The sequence below is a fragment of the Prionailurus bengalensis genome, chromosome X (assembly GCF_016509475.1).
Source record: "Prionailurus bengalensis isolate Pbe53 chromosome X, Fcat_Pben_1.1_paternal_pri, whole genome shotgun sequence".
Taxonomy (NCBI): domain Eukaryota; kingdom Metazoa; phylum Chordata; class Mammalia; order Carnivora; family Felidae; genus Prionailurus; species Prionailurus bengalensis.
The window spans coordinates 12,120,840-12,147,732 of record NC_057361.1 but is presented as its reverse complement, the minus strand read 5'-3'; the positions used below and the strand labels follow the sequence as shown (position 1 = coordinate 12,147,732).

General features: G+C 44.7%; 1 protein-coding gene across 2 annotated transcripts in view; it reads right to left on the bottom strand.

Moving 5' to 3' along the window:
- The window catches only part of BMX (BMX non-receptor tyrosine kinase), a 52,978-nt gene extending 29,195 nt beyond the window's left edge, over positions 1–23,783 (bottom strand). The window contains exons 1-9 of one of the 2 annotated variants that reach the window (XM_043569921.1): positions 23,519–23,783; positions 17,519–17,665; positions 16,575–16,679; positions 14,349–14,430; positions 9,579–9,698; positions 7,236–7,300; positions 3,681–3,856; positions 728–799; positions 11–64 (exon numbers count right to left, since the gene is read on the bottom strand). In XM_043569921.1, the coding sequence (XP_043425856.1) occupies positions 11–64; positions 728–799; positions 3,681–3,856; positions 7,236–7,300; positions 9,579–9,698; positions 14,349–14,430; positions 16,575–16,679; positions 17,519–17,665; positions 23,519–23,521 (824 nt within the window). In that variant the 5' untranslated portion in view covers positions 23,522–23,783. The remainder of the gene's footprint in view (positions 1–10; positions 65–727; positions 800–3,680; positions 3,857–7,235; positions 7,301–9,578; positions 9,699–14,348; positions 14,431–16,574; positions 16,680–17,518; positions 17,666–23,518) is intronic. The other variant, XM_043569922.1, reaches the window with a different exon arrangement.
- Positions 23,784–26,893: the final 3,110 nt, after the last annotated feature.

Below are 26,893 nucleotides of genomic sequence, written 5' to 3'. Positions count from 1 at the left end.
CAAAACTCACTCATAGTCATCCAGGTTTTCCTCTTCTTCAGATGAACTTGACTCGGGGAATCCCCTTAGGAAGAGAGGAAACAACATGAATGCAAAAAACCCACCAAGAAATAATGCAATCACCTAGCAGTGCAATATCAAATCCCTCCCTGATTTCACCCCATAAATAAAATTTAGACCCTTAGGGTTCCCTCTTTGTACCTGGGGAGGTATCTGCAAAGCGAAGAGAGAACCACTCAAAAGTTGAGCTCATGCACAGTTTAATGAGAAAATGGCTCTTTGATACGGGAGGCCCCCAGGAATGTGGGTTTGTTTGACTCTTTTGAAGAGCAGGCTCATGAAATAGATGAATGCCTTCAGTGACAGCTGTAGTATAACATTAAAAAAAGCATCTGGGTTGTGTGGAGAGCAATTCTTAGAGAAGAGTTACTCAACTCTAGGTGGTTTTTCCTCCTAGAGATGCCCGAGCCACGTATTCCACTGTTCATGCTAACACCAGTGGATATCACGACCAACGGACAGGACATATCAGTGCGAGGAGAAGTGTAACCCATGAGCCATCGGCTCAGACCAACTTAAGGTTTCAGAGGGGCAAAGTATGTGGATTTTTTTGGTTTGCATTTACCTTAAACATGAAGTCTAGCTGCAAAATGACTGCAAATGTGCTTAGTTTTCCTGCAAATGGAAGCAAATCCTAGGTGTAAAGGAATATCTGAATTTGATTTACCATGACATCTTTGAGGTGCTGTGATTTACGACAGTCCTTTCCCTCTGGTTGCCACATGCGAAATCTTCACTGCTACGACAAAAGATACGTTTCGTAAATTTATGTTTATTTATACATGTTAAATGACACAAATAGTTGTGTTAGATATCTTCTAGCTTCATTTAACATTTTGGCCTGTCCATTTCACTTGGTTTGGGAATTTAAGCTAATGAGTCATTTTCACATTTTTGTCATTGTGGGGAACCCAGTAACCAGCAGTAGTTTGACAGTGTTCCTAAACAAAAGGCAACTGTTAGTAGAAAAGTTGGATTCATAAATCATCTCGGGTGGGTTTGCCCTGGTTTTCTTACAGCTATGCAAGCATTCGGTCCCGTATATATTTTAAAATGTAATTTTCCTCTTGGCTGTTGCGATTGCAATTAAAAGCCTTGAAAATACTGAACTTCTAACTCCACGTGGACACACGTGCTCCCGCAGGATCTTCATCACCCTCTGCCGTGCATCATTTTCCCTCTTCGTCTTGGGCGTTAAGCAGAGCATGAGGAAGTGCCTACCTCTCCAAGTCTAGAGGCTGGTTTGTTTGGAATGTGGGACCTATTTCCTGCTTGCCTTCAGATCTCAGGCTCTTTTTCAAAACCACAACACTGGAATGCCTCCCTCTCTGTCTTCCAAAGAGCTTTGCTCACTAGCGTGGCTTTTTTATTTCCATCTCTTCATAAGACAACTCTTATTTTACTTTATTATTTTTTAAGTAGGCTCCGTGCCCAATGTGGGACTTAATTCACAACGCTGAGATCAAGAGTCGTGTGCTCTACTGACTCAGCCAAGCACGTGCCCCACAAAGCTTATTTTAAAGCGCTAAGCAATTTATTTAGCTTTGATTTTGTTTTTAAGAACACGCGGAGAATGTCCATTGATAGTGTATCTCTTAGGTTTATCTGTATAATAGAGCACTACACAGACATTCAAAATAATCGGGTAGGTTGCACAACAGTGAGAATGTACCTAGCACCTCTGAACTGCACACTTAAAAATGACCAAGATGGTAAAATGTAGGTTATGTTTTATCACCATTCAATATTTTTTTCAAATTAAGACTTGAGTGTATCCTCATGTATTTAAATAGGAAAAAATGTCCAAGATCTGAAGTAATTCTCTATACACAGTAACATGTTCCTACGGAACATTCTAGAGCAATGTATGCTGGATATTCTGCAATTCATGAAAGCATGCATTATGTTACTACTCAGAAAAAATTAAAAAGCACTTCGAGTGAGGATAATTGATAAAAAGTATTATCTACTTACATGAGCTGAGAATCATGGCTGCATTTAAAAATTCAGTCTCCATGAAGACCTTTTAGCAATTATCATCATTCACTCACCGATGTAATGCTACTCACACAAAGAAGTGATTAATCAATTCTTTGTTCAGATAACTAGCTTTCTCAAGTTCTAGGGAAAAATCCAAGGTCAGGACTACATCTTGGGGGGTGTCAGAAAAACTCAGCAGTCAAGATAAATTGTGTTTTCATGAAATATTTTTTAAATAAAAATTCATGCAAAAAAAATCCATGCTGAATGACATGTCGATATTTTCAATAAAGGTAGGATCTGGCCATCCAGGAGTTGGGGGCCCTGCCAAGCTCCTGTGACTCAGTGGTGCTGACTGCTCATTTGAATACTGATCGCTTTTGCCGCACGCCTTCCTCGGCAAATCCCCGGGGCTTCCGGCAGCGAGGGGACCTGGCACAAAGTTGACGTGACACCCAGTCTGCTAGGATCTGCGTCTATGGATGGTCTCCTTCCACAGGAACACTGGGTTGTGGGCAAATAAATGTAACACGTCCCCTCAGGCAGCCGGTGTAGATTAACACACCGGGATTCTAGCTCCACTTTGAAACGAGAGGTACCACAACTTGCTAAACCAAAAGCAACTACAGGAATTCCCTCACATTCTTCCAAGTTCTCTGTGGCCCAGGACTGTATCGTGGGTACAGTGAGGCATTTGCTTTAGATAAAAATGATGAGGATGGAAAGAATAAAAGAATCAGAGCCCGAGGGAGAAAACAAAGAAAGGAGAGGCCCCGGGGAGTCAGAGAGATGTTGTGCTCCTTGACCCGTTCTCTGTTGTCGTCTTGCGATTCAGTTCGGTCTTTACTGAGCAGCACGGATGGGGCTGCTTTGGTCCCTGGCAGGATGCAGTTTAGGTGCTGCCTTTCGAGGCAGTTTTAATTCTGCCTTTAGGTGGCATCTTTTGGCTTAGAAACGTGAGAAGACCCGGGGCACCTGGGTGGCTCAGTCAGCTAAGCGTCCGACTCTTGATTTCGGCTCAGGTCATGATCTCAGGGTCATGAGATTGAGCCCCTCATGGGGCTCTGCGCTGACAGCATGGAGCCTGCTTAGGATTCTCTCTCTTTCTCTGCACCTCCCCCGTTCCCACGCATGTACGCTCTCTCTCTCAAAATGTGAAAAATTAAAAAAAACAAAAACAAAAAAACCAAAAACACGAGAAGGCCAGTCCTGTCAGGAGAGGTGGTGGTGTACATCCTGAGAGGGCAGCCGAAGCCTCGCCGGGAGTGTTACTTGTCATTTGTAAGCACATTACAAAAGTTAGCCCACCCTACATGGTCTCACGTAAAGGATATATTTTAAAGATTCCGAGTTCTGGCACATAAGGTTATCAGGGGGAAAGGGGGAGAGAAAGAGGTGGGAATAAAATGCACAAGTGTTGCTTAGCTCACAGTTGAGATCATCTAAATGGAAAGTCTATGCTGTTCTGTCCCAGTGGGGCTGCCGCTGGCCCAGGCTCCCGGCTCAAGCACTGAGCGTTTCCTGAGAGGACAGCCCTAGCACAGCCAAGGCCTACATGGACAGTTTTGAGGCTGGGATCCAAGGCAGCGAGGTAACCTCTACCCTACATGCGGGCAGCTGCACGAAAAGCTTAAGTTTACCTTTTCAGTTTTCTTACTTGCCACCAGTCAGGGCAGTCTTCTCTTGGAATATGCTGCAAATTGACGTTTAGCTGGGAGCCATAGTTTTTCTTGGAGTCACTGTCATACTGGGCGACAGTGGTACTTGAAGATGGTTCATTCATTTTGAAAATAGGAACTGCTCGAGGAATCTTCAGCTTTGGAGGAGAAGAGATTTTAATATATCAGAGTGAGGCACAGATTTGTGCACTGGGAAGTAACAGGCCAAGTATATCAGCTCTTAAAAAGGAAAGAAGGAGGGCAAGAAAGAAAAGAAAGGAAACGATGAAAGGAAGGAAGGAAAGAATAAGAAAGAAAAGGAAAAGAAAAAAAAAGAGAAAAGAAAGAAAAGGCCGATACTAAGAATTGGCAAAGATACGGACAGAGCAACTGGAACGTTCACGCTTTACTGGTTGGGGTGCATAACCACACTGAAGAGCTGTCTGCAAGATCTAAAGCTGGGCGTGCACATACCCTATGATCCAGAAAGTCTATATGCACACCCAACATTGAAATCAAAAGACATGTAAAAGAATGTTCACAGCAGAATTATCCCAATTAGATAAAACCCGGAAAGAACCGAAATGCCCATTAAAAGGGTAAAAGAATAAACATATTTTATACTAAGCAGAAGATGCTACCCTTCTGGCCCTGAAGATGGAGGAGAGGGCCAGAAACCGAGAATGTAGGTCGCCTCTAGAAGCCGGAAAAGAAGCTGGAAAAGGCAAGGAGATAAATTTTTTCCCCCTAAAGCCTCTAGAAGGAATACAGCCGTGTGGGCCCATTTTATTTTAGATTTCTGACCTTCGGCACTTCAAGAGAATACATTCGTATTGCTTTAAGTCACAAAATTTGGGGTAATTTGTTACAGCAGCTATGAAACTACCACGGTGGTGTCCTCACACAGTAGAATTGTATACAGCAACGAGAATCGACTACAACCATACCCTAAAGTCATAAGACAGATAATAAATGGCTCTATGCTTTCAGATTCCATTTATATAAAGGTCAAAACCAAGCAAGTAATCTATGAAGTTATAAATCAAGCTAGTGATTACTCTCAGGGGGATGGAGTGACCAAAAAGGAACATGATGGCACCCCTGGGGTTCTGTGACGTGCTGTTCCTTAATTTGAGTGAGAGTTACGCAGATGGGTTCCGTTTGTGAAAAGGCATCAAGCTAAACACGTAGGACTTGTATACTTTTCTAAGTGCATGTTATATTTCAGTTAAAACTTCACAGAACAATGTATAAGCTCTCAATTTAATTTTTCATACTTGTATTTTTACTTTTTTTTTTTTCAGGGATCGACATCCTGGAAATTTTAGTTATGCAGGACACCGCTGTTTATGAGCTATGCCGTGGTTCTGCCCAGAGATAAATGCAGTGGAAAGTTCCCTAAACGGAAATCTGAACAGACCGGCTAGAAGGTGGATTTTTAATTTCCTCAGCTCCGCAAAGTAAGTTCTCTCCTGAATGTTCTGATAAAAACGAAACAAAGGAAAACATGCTTTTCACGATACTCGCTCTGATCCCTGATCCCTTAGGGCAACTTACAATCAAAACAGACTTAGAAACCCTTGACCACTGATGTGCCGGCCTGATAATCTTCAGCACATTTCCCAAACAATTCCTGGCCAGAGATTAGATGCAGTGGTTTCTGGCTCCTAAATTATCCCCAGCTCTTAGATTTGTTTCAAATAAATTGTATTGGATTAGAATTTGCATACCATAAAATTTACCTTTTATAAGGGTAGAATTCAGTGACTTTCAGTAAATTTGTCAAGTCGGGCAACCACCACCACAATCCGGTCCAAGCACCTTGCTGGCACTCCTGTGGGGCCCCTGTGCACATTAGCGGCCTCTCCCCATTTCTGTCCCGGCCCCACTCCTCTCAACCTCTTGTCCCTGTAGGTTTGCTTATTCTGGACATTGCTGGTAGGTGTTTTACAAGGCCATAAATTCCAAGCTTCAGGACTAGAGCATGGACCCAAACCAAAATAGCAATGTTGCCGGTAACAATAAAACCCTCAAGCGTTCATAACTGTATTAGTTTCCTTAGGCTGCCATAACAAATCGGTACGCATCTAGTGGATTAAAACAACGGAAATTTGTTCTCTCACAGTTCTGGATGCCGGGGGTCCACCATCAAGGCTTCAGCATGGCTGTGCTTCCTTTAGAAGCAATTGACAAGATTTAACCTACTCCAGTAGTGGATTTCTTTTTGTCCCGCATGTTGGTTCACAAAAATTATATGGTTTTGACTCGGAAAGGGAGAAGTGTGTGTGAATGTGTACCGCTGAAAATAAGTACCCAAGACACCAGAGAGCTGATGGATGGGTAGAGACCCTCCTTTACTTTGAGGACGGCTTCCAGAGGATCATCGGGAGGCCACTTTATGTGTCCTCTGGCATGTGAGGAGGCTGACACCTGCCTGGTGTCGAAGCCGAAAAGCAGGAGCGAAGGCTACAAACCCAGGAAGGCAGAGCAAAAGCAGAGCAGCAGCCTGTCGTGTGAGAGGGAGCCACAGACTGTGGTCCTAACCAGAAAAGTCCAGGTTTTGTTTGTTTCCCTGGAGGCCAAGTCCACCCTGGGGAGAGGGTTGGCTGGGAGCCATCTTGAAAGGAACTCTTCCTGAGATGGGTGAATTGGCTCAGCAAAATGTGAGGACCAGAAACCCAAGAGCTAAAGGTGAAGACATTCCCTCTGTCATAAAACTACATTTGGATCTGCGCTCTCGCGGCAAACCCACACAAGTTGCCCAGAGGCTAAAGAATCAGCACTGGAAAACTGTCTCACCCAGAAGCCACCCCTACCGAGTCATGATGGGATCAGCCACGTATGACTGTTTTTCATTAGACCCCCTCTTCCTGGGGCCCAACTGTGAAAGAGTCAGAAATGTCAGCTTCTTCATGACCCTCACCCGAAGCAGGCTTCCATCTGAGCCATGTGAAGGGGAGGAGTTGTCACTCAGAGTGATGTTTGGAGTGGTAGGATTATAACATCGGATGGGACAATTTAGAGGTTCTTCCCATGACTACGAGTCATTGGGAAACTTTATTTCAAAGGAGAGTGACCAGAAAACTGTGGCATCTCCTGGAGATTCTGTTCAGAGACAGAGAAAAAAAGCACACTGAGTGGCTTTGAAGGGATAATGGAGGGAAAGACTTAGGTTAGTTTCTGCTTGTGCCCATTCCTTCTCTAGAATATTCACGTGAGGCCGACTTGGCCATGCGGGTGCTGGGGGAGGCATGGCGGTAAGCAACAGCTGCCTGTTACATGTGATGCCATCTTAAGGACTTCTCCTGCTTGCACCCATTGTTTGGTGACTCTTATGTGCTTATAGGTTAGAAAAGGCATGAACTACAACAGTATCATTTGATACTGCCATTGCTCTTGGTGATAACTCACGGTTTCCCTCTCTTTGCTGAGCAGTCTGAATGAGGCCCACATTTTCCACTCTTGAATCTGGCAACTCATGGTTTATGTAATATATCCTGACTATGCAAACATTTTTTTTTTTTAATATTGACTTACCACTCTGTCTGGGAAGGTGGGAGCTCTGTGTTTCTCTTCATGGGTTGTGACGTGCAGATCAGCATCTGAAAAGCAAAGCCAAGTCGTATCAGAAGGAACTTTAAACAAAGCAAGCACCCAGTGTCATGAATGAAAAGAATGAACTAGCTTATGTGATCAGTGCTTCAGATGAAATGAATTCAGACGCACCCTTTGGAGTGATGTTGTTACTTTCCCGTGTAACACCCAACTCGAACACCACTCCTCCGCCTCTGGTGATCAGTATTCTCCCCAAACAGATAAAAAATTCAAATTCCTCTCAATCCTTTAAACTGTTAATTTATATCTCATTTCCACCCTGTATTTGAAGTACAGATGTCTAATCTCATTGGGTAATACCTATGAGGCTTGGGGTCAGAATCCATGTCTGATTCCTCTTGGAGTAACGCATACAAGATGCTTGTAAGTAGCTGATTTATGAGTGAACAAACCTATCCTATGCTTTTTTTTTCATTTCTTATGGTAGTTGTTGGTTTCTCTTTCCACTTGCACCTGTGGGTAGATGCCCAGCCATGAGGGTGAAGCCGTCAGGTGCCTTGTAAGTACAGTGGCCGTGTGGTGTACTAACCAAGCTGGAACATTCCTTGCGGGGATCGGTAGCTTTTAATAATTATGCCAGGTCCCCAGCTGCAGAAGGAGACTGATGCAAACAAACTGGGGCGCATGGTAAACTTACTTATAGGCCATGTGCCCCAGGAAAGGAGTGGTCTAGGGCATTTTGGAGACAGAAGGAAGCAAAGACTCTCAACTGTTTCCTTCCAAGTAACTGTACCCAGGGGCTGCCCTGTAACTCAGCAGCGAAGGCCAAGGCAGGAAGTTCTACTTGGGCAAATAGACAATATCATAGCTGCTCATGGGCCACAGCACCCGCAAATTCTGTAGTTTTCTTCAGAGGCTGGCAAAGAGCCTGTGGCACCCAGAATGCATGGCAGATGCCATCCAGGCAGAGCCTAGGAAGATAATCCCAAGGCAGTGCTCTCTCTGGCCTTTTTCCCCCGCTTCTTCCCAGGGAGTTAGGGTGGTAAGGTCAGAGCTAGAATCTGGCCTCCTGGGTAATGATGCCAGATCTTGAACAGAATAAGTGCAGGAGATAATTAATGCTGTAAGGAAACATTATTCCTTAGTCCCTTACAGTGGAGGGAGGATCCATAGACAACAATTTCTATATAGTTCATTAAATCACTATAATTGGTGAGTATAAAGGTCAACGTGGTAAACTTAAGATTAATAAATGTTCATTGTGTAGTCTAATTAAGATGGAAAACACAATGAACATTTATTCATTGATTTTGTTGCCAAATTACTAGTAACGCCATCAATGTGACTGTCACGGGTGAATACCGTGATGGAGTGAAGTTGAATAATAGCTCATGTCCCTGTGTGTCTTACAGTTCATGAAGTGGGATCACACCGCTGATCTCATTCAATTCGTTAAAGGTGGAATCCTCGCATATTTTGCCCAGGCTGGTAAAACCGCTCCCAGAATAAGTTCTCCTTTTTAATTTATTTGCAACTTAATATTGCTAAACAGTGATACACGTCTAAAATACGTGGGACTGCCTCATGTAAGTATCCTGGAGATGGAAGGGGACCCTATAGAGCACAAGCAGAAAACAACCTAATTCCTTCCCTCTGTTAACCCTTCAAAGCCACTGGGTGGGCTTTCATTTCTGTCCCCAGATAAAGTCTCAGGCAGATTTTCTTAGGAATATAACTCTGGACAGAATCTGATTGCACTTAAGGCAAACCCTTCACTACCTTCTGTGACGTTATTAAGAAACCAATAAACACGTACAGAAATGGCCAATCCTTTAAATATGCCTTTTAAAATTAGGTTGTCCATCACTTTGGTATCTATGGTGATTAAAAGTGTTAGTCACATTTTATCCTTTGACATATTTTTTTTACAGAATGGTGGTTTTTCTGATTTATTATTTTAGGGTTATGAACCATGGTGATATGTTCACCACATTCTACCCATTTGGTGTTTATGTTAAACCGGGAAGAATTATGGGAGGAAATAAACAGCTTGATGGATTCATGATTCCAATTAAAAAAAAAAACCTTTCTCATGAAAGAATGCCAGATGTTAATATTGTTATTATTTTAGTGAACATGACTCAATCGACTCTAGAACTGGGCTTCATCTGCCCGCTAGCATTTTTTGAGGCTGGATTTTCATGATGTCAACCAATGTGGCACATCTTGTTTTCCCGAACTTGGTGAGCTGTTATGGAATTTGGCAGGTTTGCCTAACGGGGCAGCGTCCGCCCCGGGTCCAGCCCAACAAAAGGGTCACATTACATGCTTCCCAGAGGGTACATCCTGGGGCCGCTTTGCAGCTCTGCTGGCAGCACAGGAACTTTCCATCCACGAAGAACCCACTGTGGTACTTGATCAGCAGGTGGGGGTTGCCCCTTATCTCTGGGGAACAGGCAGGAAGAAAACACACCATGAGCAAACGTTGGCCCAAGAGAAGAAACACGTTCAGTAAGTGCTGTTATCACAGAACAATGAAAACCTTATTTAATGGTTCCCGAAGGATATGTCTTTCACTCAGAAGTTAATAAGCCAAAAAAAACAAGAAACCAAAAAAAAACGTTGAACCTGGCATATAGTGAGAACGACACAATAACTTGTATCAGCCTTACCCAAAAAAACTAGAAAATGTATATGCGGATCAACTCGGTGATCTAGGGTGTTAGAAATACATCTGTAAAGATAGTAAGGGGGTTATGGTACATGGTGTTCTCTTGTAGGAGGCTGGAGGATAGGACTAAATCTTAGCAAGAGGGAAAGAAGGTTCTCAGGAACATGTACTTCCCTCCACTCTTCATTTTGAAACATTTCAAACATACCGATGAGTTTGAAGACTGGTATAACATACGCCCATATACCCTTCACCCAGATTCATCAATTTTTAACTGCCACATTTGCTTTATCTTTCTCTCTGTGCATACATACTATTATTATTAAAAAAATTTTTAAGTTGTTATGTTTTGTTAACCATTTGAGAGTACGTTGCAGATATCATGACCTAGAAAATATCACCCATAAATACTTCAGCACATAACTTCTGTTAGCAGCGACGGTCCCTTACACAACTGCAATACCATTATCAAATTCAGGAAACTTAACATGATACAGTAGTCTTCCTGAATATTTTATATTCAATATTGTTCCAACTGTTTCAATAATACCCTTTATAATTATTCACTGTTTCTGATCGGGGATCCAATCCAGAATCACATATGGCATTTAGTTTTCTAGTTTCCCTTGATCTGGAACCATCCCTCATCCCTGCTTTGTCTTTCATGGCTTTGACTTGTTTACACTAAAGAACGAATGGTTTGTGGGGCCCCTTTTCTAGGAATATGTGCATATTTAAAAATATATATATGGGAGTAGGGCAATGTTTAATCCAGAGAAATGAAATTCTAATACTGGAGTAGAATCCCATGTCTACACCAAATTAGCCTCTCTCAAAATACAGCAGAGAAACCCACGAGGTCTTAGTAGAGATTAGTTCAAGAAGGTTTTCTAGGTGGGGAGGGCTGGTTCTATATGTGACTTCAATTCTTTTCTTCTTGATTTTATATTCATCTTAAGGACTCCTTATATTAGTCCCAGGAGAGTTCTGCTCTGATTCAAGGAAGTGTTTGGAGATAACTGCTTGGCTGGGTCAGTGGATCATATCCAATCTTTATGTATGTAAAGCATCCAGCGTAGAGTTTGGCTCAGAGCAGGTGTTCAGTGAACAGGAGGCTTTAGTGTTATCATTCCCTTAGTTTAGCTCAGCTCAGCTTAGCTGAAAGTGCTGGCATTAAAAAAAACTTTACTAAATATTAATGGGAACTAAAGGGAAATTATTACAGAAGTAACAAAAAGCAAATGGGGTTAAGAATACAATACACTAGGGGCATCTGGGTGGCTCAGTTGGTTAAACATCAGGCTCTTGATTTCGGCTCAGTTCATGATCTCACGGTCGTGAGATCGAGCCCTGGGTCGGGCTCTGCACTGAGGATGGAGCCTGCTCAGGATTCCGTGTCTCCCTCTCTCCCTGCCCCTCCCCCGCTTGCTTGTGTGCGCACATGCTCTCTCTCTCTCAAAATAAATAAACATTAAAAAATAAGATTGCAACACACTAGTTTCTGACCTTGGTCCCCAAATGGCCATTGCAATTCCTTGAGCATATTACTTGCCTTCCTACTCTCCAGGCTCCTTCTGCCCCCCACCCCTACCCCACCAGGCCAGGATTCCTGTTACTTCCTACTGCACGAATGAATTTCAATTCCTGGGTGAGTAACTCTTTTCCAACCGAGTCCAAAAGTCCACGTTGTGACACTCACACCATTTAATAATGACAAGAAGAGGAACTCATGTCTGTTAACGTGTACATAGGAGTTTCCATATTTCCCCTCACATGTATCGTCTCATTGAATCTACTCAACAGCCTTGCAGGCATCCGTTCTTGTCATGTCACTTACAGAGCTAGGTCAGCCGAGGGGCAGGGAGGTGCTGTAGCTTGCTCAAGGTCATAGACCTAGCAAGTAGCACTTCTGAGACTCAGCCCCAACTTGTTTCTACTCGAGTCCAATGCACAGATGCCAGCTTCCCTGTCAACCCCCCTTCCGTTTTCATTTTTGGAAAGGACACGCTTTATCCACCTCTGGTCAGCTGAATTCAGAACCACGGTGGCTGACGCTCCCTGAGTCCCCACTCAGTCAGCCCAAACCTCCCGACTATAGGTTACTATCTGGAAAGTTCTATGTCTCCAGCGCCACCTCGGTTTATAATACCTGAGCTAAACAATGGACAAAAAGTCTTCATAGGGGAGAGGATTTAAGTGAGGAAACTTCTTTGTTTTCCTGTGGCAGGTTGGCCAGCCTGACAGCTGATACCATGCTCCTCTTTTGTTTCCTTCAACCTGACAGCCGATCTCACCCACCTTCTCTCTTCCTGTTTTCCAGCATGAAGGCTGGAAACCCCAGATACTGTCTTCCAGCCTCCCCTGCACGTAGAAATGGCCATGGGATACAGTTCTGGCCAGTATGACTCGTGCACAAGTTTGCAGGTTACGCCTTGTGGAGAAGCTCAGAGCCTTTCCCAGATGGCAGAGCAGAAGTTTAGGAGGAACCTGGGTCTTTACCCGACTTCACTGGGCTGCTGCATTGGCCCTGGGCCATCTCCCTCTGGACTTGCTAACTGTGTGAGGGGAACAAATGTGCATTTGTTTCAGCCAGCGTCCGGTGTCCTTTTTTTTTTTTAAGTTTGTTTATTTTGAGAGAAAGACAGAGGGAAGGAGGGAGGGAGGGGGAGACACACACACACACACACACACACACAGAAAATCTCAAAGGCTCCATGCTGTACAGAGCCAGATGCGGGGCTCGAACCCACGAACCGTGAGATCACCACCTGAGCCAAAGTCAAGAGTTGGAGGCTTGACCGGCTGAGCCACCCAGGTGCCTCTGTTTAGTGTTTTTTTACCTGCACCCCCAAGCGTTACTAACTGATACAGATGGCTTACTGTGCATGTGGTGGCCCTGGTGATAGGGCCTCTCTGAAGTTTTATGAGGGGCTAGGAGATTCACCTTTGCTTCTCTGTCCCTGCCTTGCTTTGTTTTCCATCTGCCTTTACCCGAGCTTCCCAGGGCCAAACCCAAAGCTGCCTGCCATATATAGTTCCAGAAGGACCCACGAAGGACTCTAGGGCATGACTGATAGCTGCACACAGGAGGTGTCTACATAGCAACTACTCCTACGAAGCCCCCCCCCCCCGCCAAAGGAGACTGAGTGGGGAGCATCTCAAACCCCTCCTGGAGGCCCCACTATAACCACAGGGGCTCACGTGGGTGTGGAGGATACTTTAGTGTATATGTGTGTCATTTGTGTGTGGCTCATGATCACTCGGGGAAAAAAGAAATGTGATCTCCCATTTCACAGGTTGGGAAACTGAGATCCAGAGACATGAGATGGTTTTATTAGGTGACACAGCAAAGCAGGACTTGGACGCGGATTTGTCTGTCTCTAAGAGGGATGCCCTTCTCATTTCACCCCGCTGGTAGCGGGTAGAGGGAGGCTACTCCCCTCACCAGACCACTCAACCTACAGAATAGGGGCTAAACTCTTTCGTGCAAAGGGAAGATGAAGTCCTGCGTGTGGAACAAGAAAAAAAGGATGTATTTGCACCAAAGTCGGTCGTCGTCTACAGTGGTATAATTTGAAGTATACGGAAAAAGAACCCGCATCTAAAACTTAAATGAATTAAAACAAAACCGTACCCTGCCTGGGGGCTTAGTACCTGAAATCACACCAATAGAGTCATTCATTTGAGTCATATACTGTCCTCACACTCTGACCTACCTTTAAAATAAAAACATCCCAGGGAAAAATATCATAGCACGAAATTACTAACCATTTTGTCTCTTCTGCCAAAGGTGGTCACCAGAGCAGCCTAAGAATCCCTGAGTAGAAGCTTCATTAAATCCCCAGTTTTGCCTAGCATTTCTACTGCCCTGGTTCAAAAGCTGGGTTTGGGCCACCAAGTTACGAGTTCTCCATTATTAGGTACGCGACACCGGCCACGTCTCTTTAATTCCACTCATCTGAGAAAAGGAGAATAATATTACCCCCTTCCATAGAGCTGTCGAGAGGATTACTTAAGAAAATATTTTACAGCGTACTTGCCACAGTAGTTGGCAGATATTGAGTACGTGGTAAGTATTAGATAGAACTTTCTGTAAACATCCAAAGTCCAGTAGCCACAGGCCCCACGAGAACCTAGACTTTGCCCTGGTAAAGGCACAGCGGGTGGAGAGCAGGTGGTCTGGCTTCCCCCGCGCTGCTGGGAGGGCACAATAGCCGCTCTGTGTGGGTGGGGAGAGGGGAGGAAGGGAATCGGATCCACAGGCTCGCCCCGTGTAACAATGAGAATGCAAAATGAGAATGAGCATGACCCATTCTCTGAGGTTCCTAGGAAAAGCCAAGGGAGAATCCACTGCCATATCTTTCCTCCACGGAGCCTCAACAGAACTCAATTGGTGGCCATCTTTTATGACTTTTCCAAATTACCTTTTTGTAATGCTTTCAACCACTGACTTCGGCTCTCTTCATTTGACGCGTAGACATAGAGAAGCCCGTCTTTATAGACAATCTGGAAAGGAAGAGATTGGGTTCATTGAGATATAATTGCATCCATGGTTCATTCCGGGGCAACTGCACATTTTCTGGGATCCAAAAGAAAAGTTGAGTTTGCTTATGAAATATGCAATACCTTTGGAATTAGATAAAAAAAAATCTAGTTCTTTTTATCCTCCACCCCCCCCCCCCCAGTTTGTTTTCTCCCAGACACTTCTACATTTGGGAAAATCATGGCAGTGAGGCATCTGACATTCGTGAACACTGAGGTCCCAGAGGTCCCAGCATACATGCCCTGGACCATGGAGAATTATGAAAGTACAAAATGTTAGCTATGACACGTGTCTTAGGAATGTTCTGGTCCATCCATCAACCCAGTGCATGACTCTCTTTATACCCCATTGGAAAATGTTTACCTGTTCTATCCTTAAAAATATCTTCAGGGATGAAATGTCCTTTACCTTTGCTATACCACCCTTGGCAATTTCCATATAATCTGATCATTATATAGTTCCTGCTTATATTGAGTAAAAATCTGTCTCCCTGTTACTTTGTTTCCTTGGGTCATGTCCCACCCTGGGAATCCCCAGCATAAATCATTTTCTTTTCTTTAAGATGCTTGTTTAAATGTTGGAACATTATAATGTCTTCCCCAGATCGTTCTCTAGTTTATTGCATTTTCGTGGGTAAATGTTACAGACCATTTATTAAATATCTACTACTGTCTGGAATCTTTCCTAGATACTTTAAGATTTTAATCCTATTTCAACTCTATGAAATATATACGATTATGCCCACTTTGTAAATGAAGAAACCAACTCAGATAGAGGGTTGAATGTGTTGTCTATGGTAATAGACAAATATAAGCCGTGGAGTTAGGAGCTCTGTGCACCTCCAGAGCCTGTGTTCTTTTGAGTGTTCCATGCTTCTGTGATAAGAATATGAAGCATCTTCCATGAGCACACACTCCCCTGGTTTCTTCCAATTGGGCAATGTTTGCTTTTAAAATAGGAAGTATGGGGGCGCCTGGGTGGCTCAGTCGGTTGAGCATCCGACTTCAGCTCAGGTCATGATCTCACGGTCTGTGAGTTCGAGCCCCGCATCGGGCTCTGTGCTGACAGCTCAGAGCCTGGAGCCTGCTTCAGATTCTGTGTCTCCCTCTCTCTCTGCCCCTCCCCCGCTCATGCTCTATCTCTCTCTGTCAAAAATAAATAAAACATTAAAAAAAATTTTTTTAAATAGGAAGTATGGCCTGTTCACCAACCAGATGATTTTATTTCATTTTTGGCCACAGTTCCCTCGAGTCACTACCCCTGGGTAGTCTGACCATCGGAAGGACAGTCGGTCCGTCTGCCTTTAGATTGGAAAGATAAGTATTAATGATGTAATAAAACTAGGGCATGATGCAGATCAAGCCGCTTCCAAAGGGTACTGTAAGCACACTTTCTGCACCGTACCATTGCATAAAATACTTCAGGGTAAAATGCAAACTCCTTAGTATGCTGTGCGAAGCCTTTCATGATATGGCGGTGCCCACCTTTCCAGGCTCATGTCCTTCACTTGCTCATAAGGCTGGTGTTATTCCTACTTCACCTACAGGGCCTTGACATCTGCTGTTTCTTTTGTTTCACTGCCCTTCCTGTTTTTGCTGGGCTAACCACTGGTCTTTCTTAACCCGAGGGTCACTTCCAATAGATAGATCATCTCCCTGACCTTTGGGAGTGAGGACTGAGCTTCCGCTTCCTGGGTCACCCCGGCTCCTCTGCAGACCTTCATCTTAACACTCACCCTCACTGCCTTATAATGATCTGGAAATGCCTTGGGACAAGGATGGCATTTGACTCCTTATAGTGTGTCTAGTACCTTGTAGCCCCTTGGAAGTGCTTAGCAGTGTTTGATGAAATATTGTGAGGCCCCAGGACAAGTCAGGCCACTGTGGCTACTTGCTCATCCTTTCTTTTCTCCCTCCAAGCGAAGCAGATCGGTAGGTAGAATTTCAGCAAAATGCCCAGCTCCCATCTGGGGACATGTCAAGCCTTGTCACTGTCTTTATCGTTTCGCAACACCTTTGGTTATCGACCATATATTGAGTTCACGATCGAAAATATTAAAACAAAAGCTATCCGCCCAATAGAACGTTGTCCCTGTCCCGCCCCTTACCTGAAACGGATACTGTCTTTCCACAGGGGTCTGCTCCTCAAGGTTTACTTTCTCCACGCATCTGATTTTCTTAATCTCAATTGATCCTTTTCTGCTGCCTCTTTTCTGAATTAAAAACCAAAATATTAGATGCCTCATGCAATGCACAATGGCACACAAGGAAAAGCATAAAGTGAAGGTTATCCTAGGAGGGAGATTGAGAGGTGGGACGGCTATGTGAGAATTCTTCCAATTATTCCATCGTGGTCAAAATCCAATGGCAACAGAATATGTTTTCGAGTGTGGACACAAGCTCATATATACGCCTCCAAAAGCAAGTCTTTAAGCAGTACTTAATTTTTGTTTGATAATCTTGAAACACATTTCCAATCACCTGTCACGTGCTTGCTTAATCCACTTGGGAAAATCAAAATTTAACTCCAGGAAGCATCTTAATTTTGTTCCAATTTTAAGACAGTCTTTCAGTATTTCTGCTCTGATAGAATTCTCAGCTTTATAGAAATAGTCTTATTTCCAGCAGAGTGTTAAGGCAGTGTTTCTTATCTTCAGCACTCTTTGGGGCCAGATCGTTCTCTGTTGTGGGAGCTGTTCTGCACGTTATAGGATGTTTGGCAGTAACTCTGGCCTGTACCCACTAGATGCCAGTAGCACCCCCCCCCATCATGATAACCAAAAATGTCCCCTGGGGGGGCCAAACCCCCCTCAGTTGAGGACCACTGTTCTAAAGGGTACAATTTGCCTTAGTAAAGTTAGCCAGTATTTTAAAGCCCTTTATCTTGAATTACTCATACCTTGGTTAAGAAAAGACCATGTGATAAGTGAGGGCAAGTTGATCTTTACTATGTAAGCTAAGAAGCGTGACATTGTTCCATTATAATTAAGCACTTTGTGGAGACTCAAGAAAAATAAACAGTACAAAAACAATGGAATAAGTAGGGTCTCACCATTTTGTCATATTCATAGTAGGAGAGATTTGTTTTGGTTAAAACAAAAAGCCTCTCTTTGTAATTACTTGGCGACATTTTCTTTTTTTGCTGTGACCTTTTGAGAAGAAGTTCTTCTAGAATGGATTTTGTGTCCATATCGTCGTCCTAAATAAAATAAAATAATGAAAATGAGTGTGTGTAGCACCCAGCGACGTTCTCTTTTAGCCTTCAGAATTTTTAGCCAACTCTTTGTCAGTCAGGGATAATATGAATAATATAATTTCTACAACTTATATTTAGGACTAGAGAAAAAAATTTAACTAAGCAGTCTCTTAAATACACATGCGCTTGCCCTTCATTCCTACTGCTTTGGCTCTGACTGGTATAAATATGTTGATTTGTTTACGATATTTTATGTATCGTACTCGTCCCATTCTGGCTCATAAACCCACCATCGTTGCACCTGCCCCCAGACCACCTTATCAAAGGTCTCCTTATTCCTTAAGCATTCTACGGGCATTTGTTGAATCGAATTGGATTTGCTCAAACTTTGAAATATTTGTGGACTCCAGACAGCTCACCGTGTCTGAAGTGATTGGCCAACAAATTTCTCTCTGTCAATGTGACTCCTCTTTGACCAAATCATCCAAACCACTGTGAGACTCTGATAGCATTGTAAGTGCTACCCACAGTTCCTGATCATAATCAGAGCTTTAACATAAAGGGCACGGATATGATTTTCAGGATTCCTGAGAACAAAACATTTAAAAAATGCTACCCAAATCAATTTTTAAGAAACTGAAAAAAAATTGGTACCTTACAAACTAAAAACCGTCTTGCTTTTCCTTCCTGAACCATGTTGCCGTGAAAGTTTAAGGTATTTCTAAAAAATAAATACATTAACTTTCTGGTGCTACTAAGACTGTTGCTTCACCCTCAAGTCTGATATCAGATCTGGTAACGAAAAGTAATGTTTTGTTTTGTTTTGTTTTGTTTTAAAGTAATGTTAAGTAGTGGGCCGCAAAAGGTAAACTTTCTTAAGTTCTTTGTTTTGTGAAATCTCAGGATTATTAGCAGTCAGAGGTTCAATAATTTCTATCGTTCTTTGTCTACTGATAATCTGCGTATCGTTAACTTTACTCACCTTACATTTGATCAGCTCGGGTGTGCTTGTGGGTCCTTAACGTCGAGTCAACTCTCGAGGTCTAAGCAAAAAGTTACTGTCCTGAGGCACAGGTGCTCATATTCCCTCTGGCTATGCCAAGATCATGGATTACAAAGAACATATTTGCATCCTATTTATCACTCTCTATCAGGAAGCACCCACAGAAGCACTGCTCTGTGTGGATGGGAGAGGATGCCAAGTGAACCTGTCCAATCGTTAAAGGCCACTTCTCACTGACCCAGAGCGTGATGGGCCCACTATGGCAGGGAAGCGGGAAGGAAGGGAGACACATTGAATAAACCACCATCAGGTCCAGCCAGCTTCCCTCCTGACATAGACCACACCACTGTAGAAACGGGAATCAAAAAGTCAGCGTATGTTCATTATTTATACAGATGAAGTGACTATTAATCCCTCAAATGTTCTCAAAGGGCATCGATTGCTTTAGAGGCAGAAGTAATGGAAATCTTATCCATTACAAATCTTATCCATCGGTCACTTTCTGTTTTGAATATCGTTTTATCTGGAAAGAAAAGCATAATTCCTTTGGGAAAGTAGAATGGGTTTCTTTTGACCACAGTGGGTGCTATTTGTCATGGTCACTGGTTTCGTGGGCCCTGGACTCAAAGATGGGGCAGAGGTCGGGGGTAGTAAACCCAGCAGGACCTGGGAAGACAGGTACACCTACTTTTCACCTTTGCTTCGTTAGAAACTCTACACATATGCCTGGTCAGATAAGATTTTTTTCTTTTCTTTTCTTTTCTTTTCTTTTCTTTTCTTTTCTTTTCTTTTCTTGGGGTGGGGGGGGGGAGAGGCACAAGCAGTGCAGAGGCAGAGAGAGGAGAGACAGAATCCCAACCAGGTTCCACACCCAGTGTGGAGGCCGACACAGGGCTCAAACCCACGACCCTGAGATCATGATCTGAGCCAAAATCAAGAGTTGGATGCTCAACTGACTGAGCCACCCAGGCGTTCCCAGATAAGATTATTTCCTAGACCCAGAGTCAATGGCCGGAAGAGATTTGCTTGAAGGGTTACTGAAACTGTGCAGGGTCTAGTGTTTTTGAGTTAATTCCCCTCTTGGGAAGCCATACCACACACTGGGTATAGTTTTAGGGCACTTTTGCCTTTTATATTCCTGCAATTAAAAGTTTTACTAAGAAAGCATAAAAAAAAAAACTGTGAAAACTTTTGTCAAACGTCTTTTGTCTCCACAGCCAGAACATGACTCCTCAAAGCAGAATGCAAGTTAAATAGATCTGATTAGTTGAATAGAAAGTTTACTCTTCAAAATAAGAGAGAAAGTTTACTTTTCAGAACTTTTTCAGATACTGAATGGACTTGTCACACTAAGAGCACTGTTTTAAAAATGCAAACTGCAATGTCAATGTATAAGCAGCCTTTCCTAGTACATATGCTTTTCTGTTTATAGAACTTTTACATTCATTACATTAAAATTTGGGGGAGGGAAATTTTATCTAAAAAATCAGTATGGTGAGTCGCAGAAATCACCAAGAAATGAAATTCTCAAAGTTGCTTTTGTATCTTGAGGGGAAGAAGAAAATGGGCTCAAAAGGACCGTTCCAAGTCCTTGGACACACTTTCTGATATATCTCCAAGGCTTTATGCATGTTGTTGCACCTGATGCCACATAATTTGTCAAATTGCAACAAATTTGTTCATTCCAAAGTCCTGCCTTTTGTGAATTTTTTGGCTTTCATTTCTAAAATCAGATGTGATGTATGTTTATTGTACAAAATGAAGAACTACAAATAAGCAAAGGAAAAAGAAACCTGTTAACATCTTGGTGAACACACGTCTAGATTCTTTTGAATACATACGTGCACGTATTTATTTTCACAAAAATGAGTTCGCACTCTGTGCAGATAGGTCTGCAATCTGTCGTTCTCGTGTAACACACGTCTGGAGCCACATGTCTTTGGAGACCTTCAGAGTTCAACTCCGTCAGCAGGCCCCGGAGCTTCCTAACACCCTTGAAGAGCCCCATTTTGATTACTCATGCTTTTTGTCTCATCCAGATCAGTTTCTTCTAAGACCATATCTGGCTCTTGCTCAGGTTTGGACCTGCCTTTCTACTTCTATTTGCTTCTATCTCTTCCTTGTACTTCTCTCTTCTCCTAGATTAGCCTAGATTCCAAATGGAAGGCATTTTTATGGTCTCCCTTGGTATAGGAAGAGATAACCAGTGGTGATGACTAATTTTTAGCAATGCAATGTTTCCTCCCTGTGTTAGGACAATAAGTCACCAGGCTCAGGTACCACTGTTGACTCAAATGCCTGTCCGACAACTGGCAAATCTGGCTCTGTGTACCCATATTTAAGGGAAATTCAATTGGGAAGTCTTAGAAGACTTTCAAAATGAAACAAGATCCTAAAGCTAGTTCGTATTAGCCAGAAATCGATTTCCATAGGGGAGCCGGTGGAATGCGGCGGGTGTCTCATATTACCACCTACATGGTATAGACACATCAATTTGCCTACCAAATAGCCCAGGCTGCCTATTTCCATAAGCGCGTGAAACTAGAAAGAGATTAGAGTGCAGGGGACGCAAAAACAAGAACCAGCACCCAAAACACTGGCAGAAATCGACATACTATTTTCTCTTAGGAAGCCAGCAACCATTATGTCACTTTCACACTGAAGGTGCCTGCTGAGTGACCATGACTTGGAAGTGCCATGCTTATTTAACATTTGTGAGGAACCATTAGCAGGAGAGTAAGGAGGTCACTCTGCAGGTCTCTCCAGCACACTCGATTTCAATTTCGAGCCTGCAGCGGGCCGGACATCAAGCGAGTGGTTCCCCAAATGAGGACCAGACCTCCACTGCCCGAGAGATCAGGAGCAGACTTGAGAGATAGGTTTCATAACTGATTAGCGTGCCGGGCGGCCGGAGGGTAGTGGACTGAGAAGGCACGGAGGAGCCTATAGGGCTGTCATTTGTGTGCTGTGTCATCCTGACCAAGGCCCTGCCCTGTCCTAAGCTTCGGCTTTCTGACCTGTAAGATGAGATGGGTCACGCCTCTGTCGTTTTCTGTGGCTTGAATGAGAAAGCTACGGGAAAGTTCTGGGCGCATTAGGGGCACTGAATCATGGTTAAGAAAGCAAAGGGTAGAGGGGTGCCTGGGTGGCTCAGTCGGTTGAGTGTCCGACTTCAGCTCGGGTCAGGATCTCACGTTTCTTGAGTTTGAGCCCCGCATCAGGCTCTCTGCTGTCAGCACAGCCCCTCTCTCTGCCCCTCTCCTGCTGGCGCGCTCTCTCTCTCAGAAATAAATAAATGTTAAAAAAAAAAAAAACAGAAAGGTGGAAAGAAATGACTCAAGGGCTAGAGCAGAGTCCAGGATCTCTTTGCCCTGAAAGGCCTGAGGAAGGAAAGTCATTTCTTAAGATAATCAAGAAAGACATTATGGAAGGGAGGCATTAGAACCAGACCTTGAAGGATATGAGCGATCGAATCCTAGCTCACATTTAAGGAGGGTGTGCCTTACGCCAGGCACTGTTAAAGCAGCTTAAAAATTTGCATTTGTTTACCCTGTAGAATAGGCCAGACTCCCCCCCCCCCCATCCTATGGGGTATGTCCTAATTCAGTTACCCTATGGGGTGGTTAGGAAAAAAGCAAAAAGTGATAAATCCTTGTCCTAATACCTTATGCTGAATTAGTAGCCCATAACACTGCTTAGGTGATACAGGTTGGTGTGGGCAAAAGCACCACACTGGCGGGTTCAAATCCCTGCTCTGTCTCTGTCTCTGTGCAACCTGGCCTGTTACTTAACCCTGCTAAACCCCAGCTTCCCCATCTGTAAAGGGACTAAAACAATAACCACGTCAAAGCTTTATGAGGATCAAGAGAAAATGGCAGTATGATGCCTAGCAGGCTAGTAGATATTCCTAAACTCCGTACCCCTTCCCCTCATCACTCCATATGTAAAATTAAAAAAAAAAAAAGACCACAGGAAAGGTTAGACACTGACGACAGTGAAATGACCCTCAGTGATAAAATTTCAGTTCTCATCTCCCTTCACCAGATCCTGGGAATAGGGGATCGTGAGAGGCAGGAATATACCTCAGGGATTCTCTGGTCAGCAAGCACCTGACCCATGCATCTGTTACAAGCTTTTGGCCCTGGGACTGGTCACCTTAGAATCAGGTTGAACCAGCCCCTTCCTGACTGTGTATTTGTGCCACTGGGTTTCTCACAAACCAATACGTGGATGTTATTCTAAGCGTGGTCCATGGGCCGGCAGTACCAGCGTCAGCCTGTGCTCGTGAGAGTTCGGAAAGCACTGAGCTAGACCACGTTACAGTTGCGCTACTCTTTAAATCCAGTTAAATTCTCATGGTCCACAAGAACTTGCAAAATTGTATGGCTGTGGTGCAACTGAAAGGTTCACCTCCCCCATCCTTCCATCTCCATCTAAGACACCCCCAAGCCCCAGATTTTGGAAGACTTCGGGAACCTGCGAGCAAATATTTGTAGTTAAAATAACATCATAAAAACACAGATAAGTGAAAGAAGGTATGACTAACATTGCTCTGTCTCTTCAGAAGCAGTTAGGAAGCTGATATGCAAAGGCACGGAAGGGCAATGCCTACAGAACTCTACGGAGAAAGCCACAGAGCTAGCTGGAGCCGACGGTGAAATACACACAACCCGACGGCTTCCCCGAACGAGATTCTGAACGCGGGGGGAATTTACAGCAAATCCACAGCAGGCCTCCAAATTGCACGGTCTCATCCAAAGTCCCTGGAGGAGCCCCGGCAATTTCACATTCATCGTCCTGAGCCTATTTGCCTGTAGGATATGACATCGTGCAGGCACCTGCACGAAACGCACCATTTTGGCTGGGTCCGCCGCCGGGGTCCGCCGCGGTGAGGTTGGTCTGCTCTTGCAGGAACACGGCCCCCGCTGCCCTCCTTCCAGCGGCAGCAAATTGTCTCACATTTTCCCGGCTGCTGGGTCAGAAATGGCTACATTACTCAGTGCCCCCAAAACGTTTATTGTCCTGCAAGGGCCTTGCACAATCCCACAGGAAACCACGCTCAGCACTTAGCCAACACTTGTTGATCTGATTGAACGCAACAAAAACGGAGACAAAAGCATTTTTCATAAAGGTTCCAATTTTGATAACTACAGCTCCCGCTTTTCCCAGGCAGCTGTCGGGTACATGTGATAACCCTGCCTTTGTTTATAGAGTTCTGTGCTGGAAAGGACAAGAAAATATCTCGGCAAAACCCCGCTTCTGACGCTGACTTCTCTCAAGAATCAGGAAACCGTGAGGTAATGCCAAAGTGCACAGAGAGAAAGCAATGAACACTCCAAGTGGACCCTGGGCGAGCGGAGGCTGGAGAATATGCAACAGATAAAGACAGTTAATATGACCCAAAAGGGGCACATTTCCCCACCTTAAGGTATTAAGAAATCCAGAAGCAGAAAAGAGATCAGTTTGGCCAATGCACCAAGATTGCAATGAAAAAGCGTGATTGTCACTGGACATCATTCTGACAACATCACCGCTTTCGGCTTTCCTCATTCCACCCTTTTCTCTGGTGCACGCTGACCGGTAACGTGAAATACATCTAATGAGTTCTTTTAGGCTCTACTATCAACGGCCGAAAACCACAGCCAGCCTTTTGGCATTGCGTTGACAACTGTATTAACTTATACACGCTTGGCTACTCAGACTTATTTGGAAACCTCCACGGTGTGATGAAATCTTGGGGTGGCAGACGAGAGTGAAGCTACTGACTTGCAAAGAGTATTCCTTTGGGTGGACGCGGGATTCGCATCATTGCTGTTCACTCATCATCCGGTCGGGTCTTAGTGAGAACCTGCCGTGGGCCCAGCAGAGACAGGAGTAAACAGAACAGAGGCAGCCCACAGCTTCAGGGGCCTTATGTCTAGCGGAGGCAGAACCCCCAAGTGAAGGTTTAAGTCCAGTACTGGAAACACCTGGGCACAATCTCTTAGGATCCCCATCCCTTCTTGGGCCTTGAAACTCTCCGGGGCAGTCGTGGGGAGTGGTTTCCTCTGAGTCAAATGTCGTAGATTTATTGACTTCTTCTATTCATTCGCTTCCTCTGCCACGTCTCCCGAACCTTTCTTTGGCTTTGTATTTGGCACGTCTTTAGTTTAATTCCAACTTGTTGTGGCAACCTGCTGTTGCGATTACGTGATTTAATCTGTTCAAATTATCCTCTGCGCTGGCACCCGTACCCAGTGACACCCTCGGGAACGTTCTCTAAGGCACGAGCGAGCTTCTTCTGGCTTCTGGCTGACCTCTATTGTTCTTTCCCCCCACTTTAAAAAATTCATTTGTGCCATGGCTTTAATTTTTTTTTTCAACGTTTATTTATTTTTGGGACAGAGAGAGACAGAGCATGAACGGGGGAGGGGCAGAGAGAGAGGGAGACACAGAATCGGAAACAGGCTCCAGGCTCTGAGCCATCAGCCCAGAGCCTGACGCGGGGCTCGAACTCACGGACCGTGAGATCGTGACCTGGCTGAAGTCGGACGCTTAACCGACTGCGCCACCCAGGCGCCCCTGTGCCATGGCTTTAAACACCATCTACCTGCTTCTGATTCCAAATTTCAGCATTCGGTGGTTTCCTCTGCTTGGCAAACTGCCACAGACATCTGCCTGGTTCATGTCCTCATCTCGGGGCTCTGCTTCAAGTGGCATCTTCCTAACAAGCCCTACCTGGACCACCTTGTTTAGTACTACAATCTCACTCCACCCAGCGCTGAGGATCTCCCTCTCTCTGCTCCGCTTTGTCTCTTTCCACAGCATTTGACACCTGCTGCATGATTTATTTATTACCTTTAATGTCTGTCTCTCTTTGCTAAAGAGTAAGCCTCCAAGGGCTCCAGTAGTGTCTCTGTACAGCCTGCGCTTTTGCCCTGGAATCTCTTCAGTGGGGGTATCGCCCCACCACCTCCTGCATTTACTCCTCTGGTGCTAAAATGATCTACATGGAGGTTGGGATCCGATGTGAATGGTTTACACCTACTGGGATGGAAGATTAAATGTATCCCCTCTCCTAGAGATGCTTGCCTATTAAATCTCGGCCTCGGTGGTGGAACGGATAACCTCGGTCCTGATGAGAGGAGATGGGCGAGTGGGGGGTGGAGGGTGGACGTGATTAACAGAGATTCCTCTTTACCTAGAGACTGACGTGCATAGCACGGCAACCTTTGTTTTCCAAACGTCTCCTCTCACCTTCCGCCAATGGTCTTCTTCCCTTTGTGTCCCCACACCCCCATCCCTGTCCTGAGCTCAGGATGCCAGAAAGCCTCATGTTGCCTCACTGTCTTTGGAATTTCACAGCTCTGCGAATTCCCCGTACTCACAGAATTAAATTCGATTTTCTCCTGTTAATCTGTCTCCCGTCGACTTGATTCTCAGTCCAGCTACAAGGACCTTGAAGGGCAGAGGAAATCCTCCCTCCCCAACAGGAGCCATAACTGAAGTTTTATTGAAACAGCCGCACCCGTTTACTTCCATGTTGTCTATGGCTGGTTTGTTGCTACAGAGGCCAACCTTGGAACGGTCTCCACAGAGAACATATGTGGCCTGCAGAGTTGAAAACATTTACCATCCGGCCCTTTACAAAGTTTTCTGGTCCCCGCTTTGGAAGTGCCACTTTCTTTCCTTTCTCTAAACCACACAACAAGCTCTTCTGGTGTTTGGAGGACAGAAGCTGGCGGCCGTGCCCGTCCTCCTGGTTAACAACCCCAGCAGGGAGCTGGACGCGCTCACCGGCGCTGCGACTGTGCACTGCCCTGGGAAAACTCTCCAATGCCTGTCCACAAGCACGCCCACGACAAGCGCGCTCTTACCCAACTGTCGCCTGGCGCGAGCCTGTCTCTTCTTCAGGCAAAAGAGTGTCGGCGCCTCCATTCCTGCCCTCACCTCCACCGCTCCCCCCACCCCCCCCACCCCCCATTCTAAGGGCCAAACAGCAGGCGACATATTTATGCAACAAACAATTGTGTCGTGCTTAGGACACACCAAGTTCGCTTAATTCTCATTACCAGGCTGGTTCCATTATCCCCACCCCCGTTTTGCAGTGGAGGAGCTGGAGGCACAGAGAGGCTGAGCCAGCTGGCCCAGGTCGCACAGCTAACAAGTGCCGGAGGCACGATTGGAACGTGCAGCCCCGCTCTGAGGGACGCGCGACCAGAGACTCCAGTGAACGACGGGCCTCCTAA